We start from the raw sequence: 12,811 nt of genomic DNA on the forward strand, positions 1-12,811 counted from the left end.
AAGACACCGCTGCATTGCCAGTCGGACCAGCATCGGGAAAGGTCGAGAAGGTATGACCGGCGAGTGCCTGGATACCTTTTGGCCCCATAGGAGCCAGGGCCGGAGCTGCTGGGGTAAAATCAGATAGGGTTCCGACCCCACGCTGCCCGAAGGCACATCGATGAGTTAGGGCTGCACCTATTATGAGGTGCATGGCCTCACAGAACTCTAAGTTGGGCGGAGGTCGATCCGGCTTAAGAAATTTGGGGAGGCGCGGAGTCGGCCTAAGCGCAAGGCCTAGAATGTCGAGACTCTCGTTTCATCGGCCGATGGACAAAGAGAATTCAAAGAGCACTTTGAATCCTTGCTCTTCTTTTTGTGCCTCCGACTTCACACTCTTCTTTTTGTGCCTCCTACCAGAGTTCCCTGTGGACTTCAAATGGAACAAGGAAGACTTTGTACTGCTAGCAGCTTCAGGGACTGCTCCCTCAAACCCTTCGGGTCATGGCATGGAAATCGGAGCATGACTTGGTGTTGTGGTCATGCTCCAGACACAAAAGACACATGAGGTGCGGGTCCATGTAGACATTGGTTAGTGAGAGGCGCCGCAGGGCTTAAAACCAGACTTGAACGAAGACATCCTTGACATACCAGGACATAAATCTCAAAAATTGTCGACATAATCTCTAAAAAGCTGGTCAAAAGAAAACAGTGGAGTAGCTCTTCTCTGAAATCAGCACTGGCTGGCACGTAAAGAAAAGAACTGACGTCAGCGCACCTGGGTTTCATCTATATGGGTACCGCAACGTTACTTCCGTTAGTGCTGATGAAAAATCTTGTGGATTCAGTCTGATGCCTGGGGAAATTAAAAATGTAAGAAATCTGCAGCTAGAAGTCTCTATCAGATAGGTGAGGATGTGTATATTTGGATGACCTGCTTAGACGCTGCTGAAGAAATTGCCTGAAACGTATATTAGTTTACTTAATAGGCGATTTACAGATCCTCCAGGAGAAAGACAATATTCTTTTGGTTGGGCCACATGCTTTAATTTTCTGGTTTTTCATTGGTATATTTTTCTAAATGTGTATTAAAACTAAAGATTCTGCTATTTACTCAGATTAGAGTGAAACAGAAAAACAAATTATAATTTTAACCTCCCTCGTAATATGCCAGCAAAAAATGTGGGGCACATTTTAGATAATATTCTGAGTGTCCTTCTCACAACACTGATTATGTGAACTCTTGGAGTTTGAGTGGCCAAGTGGAGTTTTACGGTATATACAATGACAGGCAATAGGCTTTCATATGAGCTTTTGTTGGTTATAATACAACAGTCCTGAATGATTGTCATGTATACAGATTGAGCCTGTGAGTTGTACTTTGCTATTCCTTGTATGTATTATTAGGTGTTACATGTTGGTTTGATTTATTTTTGCAGTCATGACAAAGTACCCATGGGTCTGAAATGCACTTGGGATACAAATAAAAGCTTTTGATTAATACACCAATTTAACAGACATTTCAATCTACTGCACAATGTTAAAAGATAGTGGAGGACTTAAGTTATCTACAATGAATTTGTGAATATTGTAAACATATTTATGCTAGATAATAAATCCTATTTTCAGATAACCATAAAAAGGATTTAAGTATGAATAAATCTTTAAAGACAAACATCAAAAAGCAGTGGGCTATTTATTAGTAACTCATTAGGCTGTGCATCTTAATATTTCTATATATGGAATAATGACTGCTGGCAAATCTTGGAGACCTACAAAACAATGAAGAGATTATTAGGAAAACATGAATGAACAAGACTAATACCGGAAAAGGCTTTTGATGTGTCGTGCATTATACACATTAGTAGCAGCTGTTTATGCATAAGATAAAAAGGACACATAAGGCAATGTTAGATAATGTTGGTAATGAGTGAAAAAAATGGGGTGGGAGTGGTTGCAGAGCCATGAAGAATCAGGACCATTGCCAGACTGGTGACGCTGATATGGTCTTTATTCTTCAACTGATTTCGCTCAAATTCCAAAGTTCAGATGAAAAAGAAAAGCCATTTAAAAGTACTTGATGAAAAACTCCTCTAGTACTAATTCACATACTCATAAATGCCTTTGTGAATTGCCTTCAAGCTGACAATAAAGTAATGGTTTACAAATATGTAACATAGTACTACAATGATTACTAGGTCACATACCCATAGAAATATTATTGGATTGGTGCCTACATCGGTCAATGAATACCTTATGTGGAAAAGGAATACCAATATCTGAAAAAACACTAAATTCATTTAAACATATTAATGGTCCAAGTTAAAAGAAAACATAACGCACCTGAAACTTTCTGTATGACTTCATTGACCTCTTTCATGAATACTTTCTGAACAAATACTAAATGATTTAGAAGGTCTGTGGTAAGATTATGCTCAAAGGATCCAATCTACGAGAAAATCAGAAAATTATTATTCTAATATTGCTAAATAAACACATACATTTGATGAAAATGATGCATCATAGCATTTCATATTCTCTCACATTTACCAGGCTGACACAAATAAAAACCAGAATTTCACAAAGATCTTCCGAGTCAGATTTATATTTAACACGTTTACCTGTTAGCTTTGCAACCTATCACAATACAAAACACAATAAAACAACTTTACAAATAAGAAAAAATAGAAATAAAATATACAGAGGTGATCAGGACATTGAGACTTTTTATCAAGAACTTATCAACAGTGGTCAAGAACATGTCTTTCCTGCTATTTCAATCTCAAATTCTGAACTGAATGCAAATATGTGGCACACCTGCCAGTCAATTCAGCATTCTCCTGATCGGCCAGGGTAATGGATACTACATTCAAATTGCGTCATTGCATCATATTGCAGAATATACAGAAAGATGGTTCCTTAAAAATGAACTGACTGCACAGTACAGAAGTGAATGACTAATGCTTTTCACCAGGTCTAGGTTATAGGCTCATTGTGAGAAAGTGCCATCTTTCTTGCATGGTATGCCCCCACTTTTTGCTGAATTGCTGATGTACTCTGACTGAGTGGGCCATGGGCTCCTGCCAACCAGGTGCCCAGGGCCTGTGTTCCTTCCCTAAAACTGTGTTGATACCAAAACCCAATTGGCATCTCTGGCCGCATGTCAGTACCTGGTAAATGATACCCTAGGTACCCAGGGCACTGTGACCAGAGAAGACCCCTAAGGGCCGCAGCACTTATTGTGCCAACCTTAGGGGCCCTGTACCCTGACACACACACACTACCTTTGCAGGCTGAGTGTCTTGGTGCATAACTAAACAAAGAGTTGTCATGGCACACATTCCTGTGTGCCATGCCCACCACCCACTGCCCTGGTATACATCAGTCACCCCTCTAGCTGGGTGCACTATGCCAGTGGTGTGGGCACAGGTGCATGAGCCCTGTGCCCCTACAGTACTCTGGGCCATTCCTGGGCACTGGAAGCGTAGTGATGCCATTAAGAGTATATGGTGCTGGGAGGTTGTCATTACGAACTCCACAGCAACATTATGGCTACACTGAAGACTGTAAAGTTTGATATCAAACTTCTCAGCACATTAAACCCGCACTGATGCCAGTTAGGGATTTAATGCAAAATGCACGGCAGAGGGCATCTTAGAGATGCCCCCTGAAACCTAACCAACTCCCAGTGTCCTGACTGTGTGGCTACTGAGGCTGCCACCACCAGACTTGTTTCTGGACCTCTGGGTTGAGAGCCTGCCGCTCTCAGGGCCTGAAACAATGCACATCCTGGGACGAGGTGCCAAGCCTCCTCCCCCAGGATGGGCAGGGGAAGCTTCAAAGGCATACCGCCTTTGTGAGCTTCTCCAGGCCACTTGCTGTACTCAGCAACTGGCCCCCATCGGTTCTGATCCCCACTTTGGTGGGAAGACAGGCGGGAAACCCTAAGTGAGGAAAGGGGGTGTGCCAGCCTCTACCAACCCCACCCCTCAGGTGGGAGAGGCGAGGTGAAGCATATCTCCGGGCTACGGCCATCTTGAGAATGGGGAACCCTACCCAATCAGACCTAGGCCCCTGCCCCCTCCCACTGGAGAGTGGCAGGATATGAGGTATACTCACCCCAGGACAAGGGCCCATTTTTTGCAATTTTCACCCCGAGTGGGCTGGGTATGCTCAGACGTGAGTCCCAGGCTCTCCACATCACTGGAGTCAAGCTATCCAGGCTGAAGAAAGCTGATAGCCAGAAACTGGTCCTTGGATGCTTGATTCCGGTCTAGGAAAGACATGGCTTGGTAGTTCGGGATGGACTGTTCCCATGAGGCACAGGGTCAATGCTGATTTGCATATAGCCATTGTCTGACCTAGGGTGGTGTGGAGTGCAAAAAAAGGATGGATTTAGGCCCAGATCTTTATACTGGGGTGAAGGTAAGACATTGTTCTGCATTCTGTCCATCAACTGTGTTTTTTGCAACCCTGCCCTTGCCCTACCTGTAACACCCCTAAATTTAGTATTTAGGGGCACCCTGAACCTTCCTTCCTCAGATCCCGATTTCAAACAAGAAAGAAGAACAAGGAACAAGAAGACCTGCCGTGCAGCTGCTAACAAAAGGACAACACCGACTGACTTGGCCCCAGCCCTCCCGGCCTGTCGATCCTTGAACCTGGCTCCTTCTAAAACCCCAGCGTCTCCTGCGGACAGCAACCTCGAAAACCCTGGAGGACCTGCCTGCCGTGCTCATCTAAAGACTGGGACTCTCATGAGCAATGGTTCTGCTCAAACAGCAACAACCCCTGGTGCCAGCCAGGAACCGCAAATCCAACACACGCTGCACCCACCAAGCCCGGCCCGTGCCTCAGTGGACAAAGACAACAAGGACATCCCCCCCGGCGACTGTGACCCGGAATCCAGTGCACAAGGACCCGCCTCGACGATCCTGACGACGCATGCAGCCTCACAACAAGGGACCCCTCCAACCGCGACCAGTTGAGGGTAAGATTAACCAACGCCAAAAGACACCCCTGTACCCGGCGCCCCAAAGCCTCCTGTGCCCAACCCCTGGGTGTCTACCTATCCACCAGGACCCCAACTTACCTCTCGAAGTGGTGGTCGCGCCTGAAGAATCTCCGTCCCCAAGCCTGCAGCCTTTGTTCAACTTCCAAGTCGCCCTACTGAATAACACTGGGCGCCCGAAGGCCCAAAAGCACCCTGCACCCAGCCGCCCGCGTGCCGCTGGAAGTGCAGCAAATACCCTACTCTACTTCCCCACTTGCCCTGTGTAAGTGACCGGGAGCTCAGCTCCCACAGCCGCGTGGTCTGCCTGCTAGCAGCCACCAACTGAAGGCCCCCCTACCCTCCAAAGGATAACACTGGGCCTACTCACTCTGCACCCGGCTTCCCCTGTGCCGCTGAGGGTGTAACAACTGTACTCACCTGACCCTGGGAGACCCCTTATTCTACCCCCAGAACCTTAACTCTGCCAGCAGAGTACTTACCCAAAGACCAATAACTTCCTTTTCTCCACAGGGTAACATTGGCTGGGTTTCACTCAGAATGTCTTTTAAGTGTGGAGTTTTGCAACTTTAAAATGTTCACTAAAAATCAGCCGATCAACGAATTCCGAATACCTCACCTGTTCTCAGGAGAGATCCCAGTGCTGTATCTCCCAGCCCAGCACTGAACCGGAAAAGTAATTTTAACTGTGATTTACTGTTAACTCAATTTTCCTCCATAGGAATCCATTGTCTGGTTTTCACCAAAAAATCTTTTAAGTGTCAATTTTACAAACTTAAAAATATTCCTTAAAAATCGCCTGCATAACAAAATTGATTTATTTCAACAGTTTACAGGAAATGCCCCAGGGCTGAATCCAGGATCCAGAACTGAGTAAGAAAAACATACAAGAAGTGGTTTTATTGCATTTACTTAAAAACGTCCATTGAGCTCAATGATATTTTGTGTTTAAACTTGTGTTGTATATTGCAACAAATGTAACTTTTGCATTCCAAAATCAACTGCTATTTGTAAGTATTCAATTGCAACATCTCATTCTGAGAAAGTTTTTATGATACCTACTGTGGTTCTAAAATAAAGTAACTATATATTTTTATATAGAAAACAATTGCCCTAGAGTTCAGTTCTTGAGTGTATGAGACCATTTGCTGACTGAGTGTGTACAACAAATGCTTTACACAGTCCTCTGATACTGCCTTACTGCACGACCAAGCTACCACTTTAGAGAGTAAGATTATATTTAACTTTAGCCTCTGCCATACCGCTGGGGACTGTGGACTCTGTGCACACTGTACCTTACTTTGGTCCAGTATATACAGCACCACTTTCTTACACTCATGCTATATCAAAGGAGTGGGCTTGCGAGTAGCTGTAGTCCATTAACGTGGCAGAATATTATACATAACCTGCATATAGAGTGTTTCCATGTTTTTTAAGTGGTTTGAGATGGTTGGGGTTTGTCTTCACCTCGAATATGCCTTTATACCTTGCCAGGCAAAGATCTGACCAGTTTCCAGATTGATTCTTTCCGTTTCCTTACTCTGGCAAGATTATCTGATAATTAGCTAGAGATCCATCTTATCCCACTGCAAAAATTAGAACTTTCAGTTTTATGTAAGGAGTTGCTAGGGACTTGCAATGCTCTCTCAAACAATTCTTTCTAGCAAATGACCAGGAATTTAGCAGTCTGGGAAACATTTATTTTTCATGCGTAACTGACTGGACATTATCCTGGTCCCCTTCCTAATCAGTTATGTTAATTTGCAGTCGGTTTATAGGAGCATGGATGAACAGACAAGTTCTTCAGTAAAAATCATTCTGGTGAATACTCTAAATCAAGTTCCTCAGCTTTTGAACCTACTCCAGCCAATGGACCCAGAAACCTGAAATAGTCTACTGCACTGTTAGGAGGCACCACAGTTCTTACTCAATTTGGGTTTCACTTTAGATATGATATCAGGGAGTTGTACAGGGCATCTTGCTTGTGTACCAATATCGGTTCCCTGTCCTTTTGTCTCAGGCCTTCAAAGGAGGGAACAAGACTAAAGGCATTGACAGTGAACCAAAACTAACTTGGGACATTATTAACAGTTGTATGCAGACTCCACCAAATGGAGAGGCATGCGAGATTGGTGAGAAGTATGCATGTAGAGAAGTATCCACCAAAGGGATTGTTACCAAAGGTAGGCAACTTATTCTGCTGATGGATACTTCTACCTGCTGCAGATTCCTCACCTCTTGACTTAATAGTTAAGCATTACCTCCCAGGAGAGGAGTCTGAGGAGATGGTAAAATCAAAAAGCCCTGCAACATAGATCTTGCAAAATGGTAATTTCTGTGGACATCAGTATTCCCCTGCTGGATATTTGCTATGCAGCAACTTGAGCTTCAGGCTAATCTTTCACAAGGCTTTACTTTTTGAATTCAGACAGTATGATGAAAGTATGGACTGAAACTCTTGCTGCATAGTAAATATCTGGTATGGGAATTCCCCTAATGCATACAGGATGCTCCTTCTTATCAGGGGATTGAGGGCATATAAGATCTGAATGCAAAAAACAAACCAGCAAGAACTGTCCACTTCTGACTTGCCTTGCCCCTTTTGGATCTTGCGTAGCCAAGAAAAAGTTGGTGATAGACTCGAAACTCATGGATCCTGCCAATATAAAACCTGAGAGCCCTACGACGGTGCAGGAGGTTTAGAGTTTCTCTCCTCTTTGGCAACATGAAATGAATGATGGGTAAAACGTCAGCCAAGTGATCGATTGACCCTTGTGAAATAAAGTGACCACATAAGGAATGAAAGAAAGCTTAGTGTGGGCTAAACTTTATTTTTTCCCAGTGACAGAAAAAAAGCAATGAAAAGAGACTTGACATACAATGCTTGCAGCTCACCAAATGCAGAGGTGTTGGTAATTAGAAACAGTCTTGACAGGTAACTATGCATGTGAGGACATCAATGGAGGACCAATTTAGAAACCCACTGTAGCATACCAAACAGACAGGACGGAAACAAAAGTTAAACAAATGGTAGAATGCTTTCAAAAAGACTATGATAACAGGAAACCTAAACAGTCCCAGAGGTGCAAGGCCTTCTGGCACAGGGTCCATCCACTTTGTTTGTTGCAATACTACATGGCGGTAGTGTGGTCAGCAAGGACCTTAATCAGCCTCTGCTTAATAGACAGCAGAAAGCTACCAATGCTAAGCGAATGACCCACAGCTTCAAAACAGTAAGCTGGTCTTCACCTCTCCCAGATGGCCTCCCCAACACAGCAGTAATCTGTTGCCATGGTCAGGTTGGAGTGGTGTAGGGAGATGGGTCATCTGCCGTTTCTCCTTGGAAACCTGGTTGAAGTTTTACAGGTTACCTCTCGTGCTGGACCCATTGAGATTTCATATCCTACTGCAGAGCCCATATATACCATCTGGCATGGTCGGCAAGCAGGTTGCAGGAGGTCAATAGGCCAGAAAGTGTCTAAAGCCACCCTCACTGACATCCAGAACCAAGGTTGAATCATTGGAATCATAGCCTGAATGGCCTGGACTTTGTGATCCGGCGAGAAAGCCTGAAAATGAACTGTATCCAAGATGGCTTTAATGAAAGGGAGCCTCTAGGAAGCGGTCAGGAGTAACTTTGGCACATTGAGCTTGAATGACAAAGATATTAGTAGGTTCACCGTTGTCTGGAGGTGGACCACAACTGACTATGGCCAGCCAGGCTTGCTTTCTACAATTGTCAAGGTATGGGAAGATTGGTACCCATGACCTGCAAAGGTATGCTTTGACAACCGCCATCCCCTTACTGAACACCCAAGGAGCACGGGTGAGGCCGATAAGGAGCGCAGCAAGCTAAAAATGCTACTGTCCAACCATGAACCCTAGATAGCGCCTGTGAGACTGTACAATGGGTGTATGTAAATGGGGGTCCTTCAGGTCCAACACTTCTATCCAGTCTCCTGGCTCTAGCACTCACAAAAAGTAGACAAGAGTGAACATCTTTAATTTGTCCTTCCGCATGAAGAAATTGAGAGATCGGAGATCCAAAAAAGGGCAAAGGCCTCTGCCCTTTTTCAGCACAAGGAAATAATGTAAATAAAATTCAATCAATCAATCAATCGCCTTTATTCGGCATTTAGAAAATACCATAAAACAGTTAAAAAACAATTCAATACATAACATTTCATCTTTCAGGGGTGATTTGATTAACAGGCATAACAATCATAACAATCCGCTCCTCCCACGCAAATTCCTAATCCTGGCCGCCATTTTAATAAAATTCGTGATACAAAACAAGGTATATGCATCGTTGGCCTTTTGCAGGAACAGTAAAGCTACCTTGGCATGTTTGAACTTTACTCTTTTCAAGATTCCCACAAGGTGTTTACGCCTAGGAAGACTATAAAAAGGACATAATAAAACAAAGTGAAGGGTATCCTGCGTAGACCTATTGTCGCAGCCACAGGTACCCTTCTGCTCAACCGTTAATGTAAAACCTGGAGGGTTCGCCAGTAAATGATGTAAAAGGTTGAACCTAAAACGAGTCATAAAAATTCTGTCCTGTGCGTTGTGGGTCAGTGAGAGGTAGGGTTCCATTTCACTCTCGCTTTTCAGAAGACTATAAACAGCGGCTGTAGGTTTACTTTCTTCAGTAGTCGCCCTCCTTAGAGTTATCCATTCCCCATACAACTTCTTAACTCTCGTTTTGTCCTGAGATGTGATTGTTTCAGGATTAGTGAAAAGGTTCTTGCAACCGATGCCCTCTAATATGCCCTTTACATATTTTAACCAGGGGATACATCTTCCTTTATCCCTTTTCAGACAATCTGTGATAATTTGTCTGCTGAGGTCAGCCTCCGGGTTAGACCAAATCTTCACCCAGGCCAAAAGTGGCCTGACCTTGATTTTGTCTTCGATGTGGGCTTCTCCGAGTTCTTTGTGTATGATATAGGCAGGAGTACTATGTGGGACTTCAAGAATCCTTCTGAAGAATCTATTTTCCTCCGCCTGTATCTGTTGGATGTTTACAAAGCCCCAGACTTCTGTCTCGTAGGCTGTTTCGGCGCAGCAAATTGATCTGTACAAGTTCATAACCTGCTCCGGAGACCATCTGCCAAACCTGCGACCATAGCTCATTATAGCCCCGGTTGAGGCCACCAGTTTAGAGCAGTGTTTTTCCACAATTAGTCTGAATTTTAACAACCCATCAAATAATAAACCTAAATAGGAGAAGGACTGAACCTGTCCTATTTTGTGGGTACCTATCTTGTAGGAGAATTTCTTGTCAGGTCTGGCCCCGCAAGCATGACATAGGATTTGTCCAGATTAGCAGATAAGTTAAGGGTGTTCATGAATCTGACGAATCCATCGATCAGCCTCTGTAGCCCCCTCGGTGTTTGGGCTAACAACACCGCGTCGTTCGCGTAAAGCAAGACGGGGACTGGGCGGGTGCCGCACTCCGCTATAACATGGGAATGGGGCAGTCCTGCCTCCCTCAAGGTTGTAGCGAACCGAGGCAGTAGTGTTCCAATGTAGGGCTTTAAGGATGTTAACTAGGTCCTGGTCCACCCCTAGGCTTATCATCAGGGCCCATAGCTTCTCTCTGTTCACGTGATCGAATGCCGCAGAGAGGTCCATGAACCCCAGGTAAACCGCCTCCTTACTTGCTATGGTGTACTTGGCAATCAGCAAGTAGAGGTTCAGGCATTGATCCGTAGTAGACCTTCCCTCCCTAAACCCATATTGGGTGTCCGTTATTATCTCGTGGGTGTCTGCCCATTCTGTGAGGCGATTTAGGATGACCGCCCCAACACCTTCGCTGTGACATCAATCAAGGATATAGGGCGATAGCATTGGGGGTCATCCCTGTTCCCCTTTTTATATATCGGGACTATTGTCGCAGAGGACCGAGAGCGCGGCAGACCAGCTTCCACTGCCGCGTTCAGGACCCTCACAAGAATAGGAGCCCACAGCTCTACCTTGGTGAGATATAGGTCGGGGGGGTATGCCGTCAAGGCCAGGCGCTTTATTTTTAGTTAGACCTAAAATAGCTCCTTCCACTTCTCCCAGGGTGATCTCGATCCTAGCTGTGCAACTAAACCCATACCCCTCGTCATTATTAGTTTCGCCCGTATGGTTATAAAGGTTTTTAAAATGGGAATACCATTGCTCGGGCAAAATGGTGCTAGAGATCTGTGGGGTGTTTGAGTCCTGGAAACAAGGTTTTTTTATGATTCTCCAGAACTCAGTTGAGTCCCTTCTGTCCGCTGCCTCCCTTGGGTCCTCCCAGGCCTAAGTTTGGAGGCTGAATTTACGATTTTTTAGTGCATTCTTGTATACAAGCCTACATTGGGCAATGAGTGACTTATCCCTTGGTGTTAGTTTTAGGCTAGCTTTTAGCTCTTTCTGTGCGTGTGAACACTCTTTGTCAAACCATCTAGGTGTAGGGGTGAAACTCCCGTTCTTGGGGGACTGTAATAATCCTTCGATGAGATGTGCCAACTCCTCGAAAGCGACTACCACAGCGCCCCCCGATAGTGGGGTTGAGGCATACATTGAGTGCGTTTGCCCCTGTGGTTATTAGAGATTTATAAAAGGTGTCCCCATCTATTTTGGCCCATCTGAGTCTCCTCCCCTGGTCTGTTGCGTTCTCTACAAAGCCAACACCTCGTGGGGCATTTATGATGGTTGGGCCTATTATATCTAACACAAGAGGGTTATGGTCACTATATATGCTCCATTTTATGTCTGCTCGTTTGACCCATATTTTAAGTATACAAGAGACCATGATCAAGTCGATATAGGAGCGACAGCCTCTGCCCTTAAAGGTGGGATTAATTTCACCTCCACTTCCCAATGCCATCAAATCCATAGTGTGGACCAGATTGTGACCTTTCAACACCCTTTCTAGATCTGTGCATTCGGGTGAATGTGAAAAGTGCAGCCCTTTCTCCACTGTGCAACGAGACCAGTCCTTGTTAAGTGGTCTTAAATTCGCTCACAGGTGACAATTAAAATCACCCACTAGAACTAGGGACGGTGCTATTGCTGACTTCACTGCCATCGACTGGGTGTTTAGGCGAGAGTCTAATTCCTTTAGTAAGTTACCCTTCCCATTGGGTCCCACAGCATTATACCAGTTAATCAGGGTTATGTTTAAATCCTTGGAGCGGAAGCCCAAGGCCTGCATATTGTGTGAGGGCCAGTTAAAATTTGACCAAACCCCTTTTATCTTAAGGTCCACATATATGATAAGCCCACCCATGGCTCTCCCTGATGCTGAGAAGAGGAGGTTAGAGTCAATCGCCCAGGTCTCCTGGAGACATATCACGTGAAACCCTGTGATATATTGTCTCCATTCCTGCTCCTTATGTTTGGCTGCCAGACCTGCTATGTTCCAGGAAATCAGTTTTAACCCATCCTGCCTATCGGTCCTCTTTACTGAGGATATGATGGATTCAGTACTTACAATCCTGTCAATTGCCGCGGTGTTATTCAATTCGACCAGGCTGAATGATTTTATTAATTCAGTACTTACAACTCTACTGTCCGGCCCCGTTATTTCTATTTCTACTACGGACTTGACTTGTGGACTTTCAGCTGTAATTACCCGCTGGTCGGCCACTCTCTGTGCTGACTCACACCCCCCTTGTCGGGTTAGAGATGTAATATCTTGTACAGAGCTGTTATCCCTGCCCTGAGTCTGCTCAATGCTTATGTCTGACCATAGTCAGTCCAGTTCTTCTAAGGACGACAAAGGGTCAAATCTATTCTGAAGCTCAATCACTCCCCAGTTCCTCATGGCTACATATTGGGGTCTTC

General features: G+C 44.8%; 1 protein-coding gene across 15 annotated transcripts in view; it reads right to left on the reverse strand.

Moving 5' to 3' along the window:
- BLTP1 (bridge-like lipid transfer protein family member 1) overlaps positions 1-12,811 on the reverse strand; it is a 1,831,302-nt gene that overhangs the window by 683,522 nt on the left and 1,134,969 nt on the right. For all 15 annotated transcript variants that reach the window (XM_086962202.1, XM_086962209.1, XM_086962198.1 and 12 more), the window contains one exon: positions 2,323-2,428. In XM_086962202.1, the coding sequence (XP_086818328.1) occupies positions 2,323-2,428 (106 nt within the window). The remainder of the gene's footprint in view (positions 1-2,322; positions 2,429-12,811) is intronic.

The sequence above is a fragment of the Lissotriton vulgaris genome, chromosome 3_1, assembly GCF_964263255.1.
Source record: "Lissotriton vulgaris chromosome 3_1, aLisVul1.2, whole genome shotgun sequence".
NCBI lineage: Eukaryota > Metazoa > Chordata > Amphibia > Caudata > Salamandridae > Lissotriton > Lissotriton vulgaris.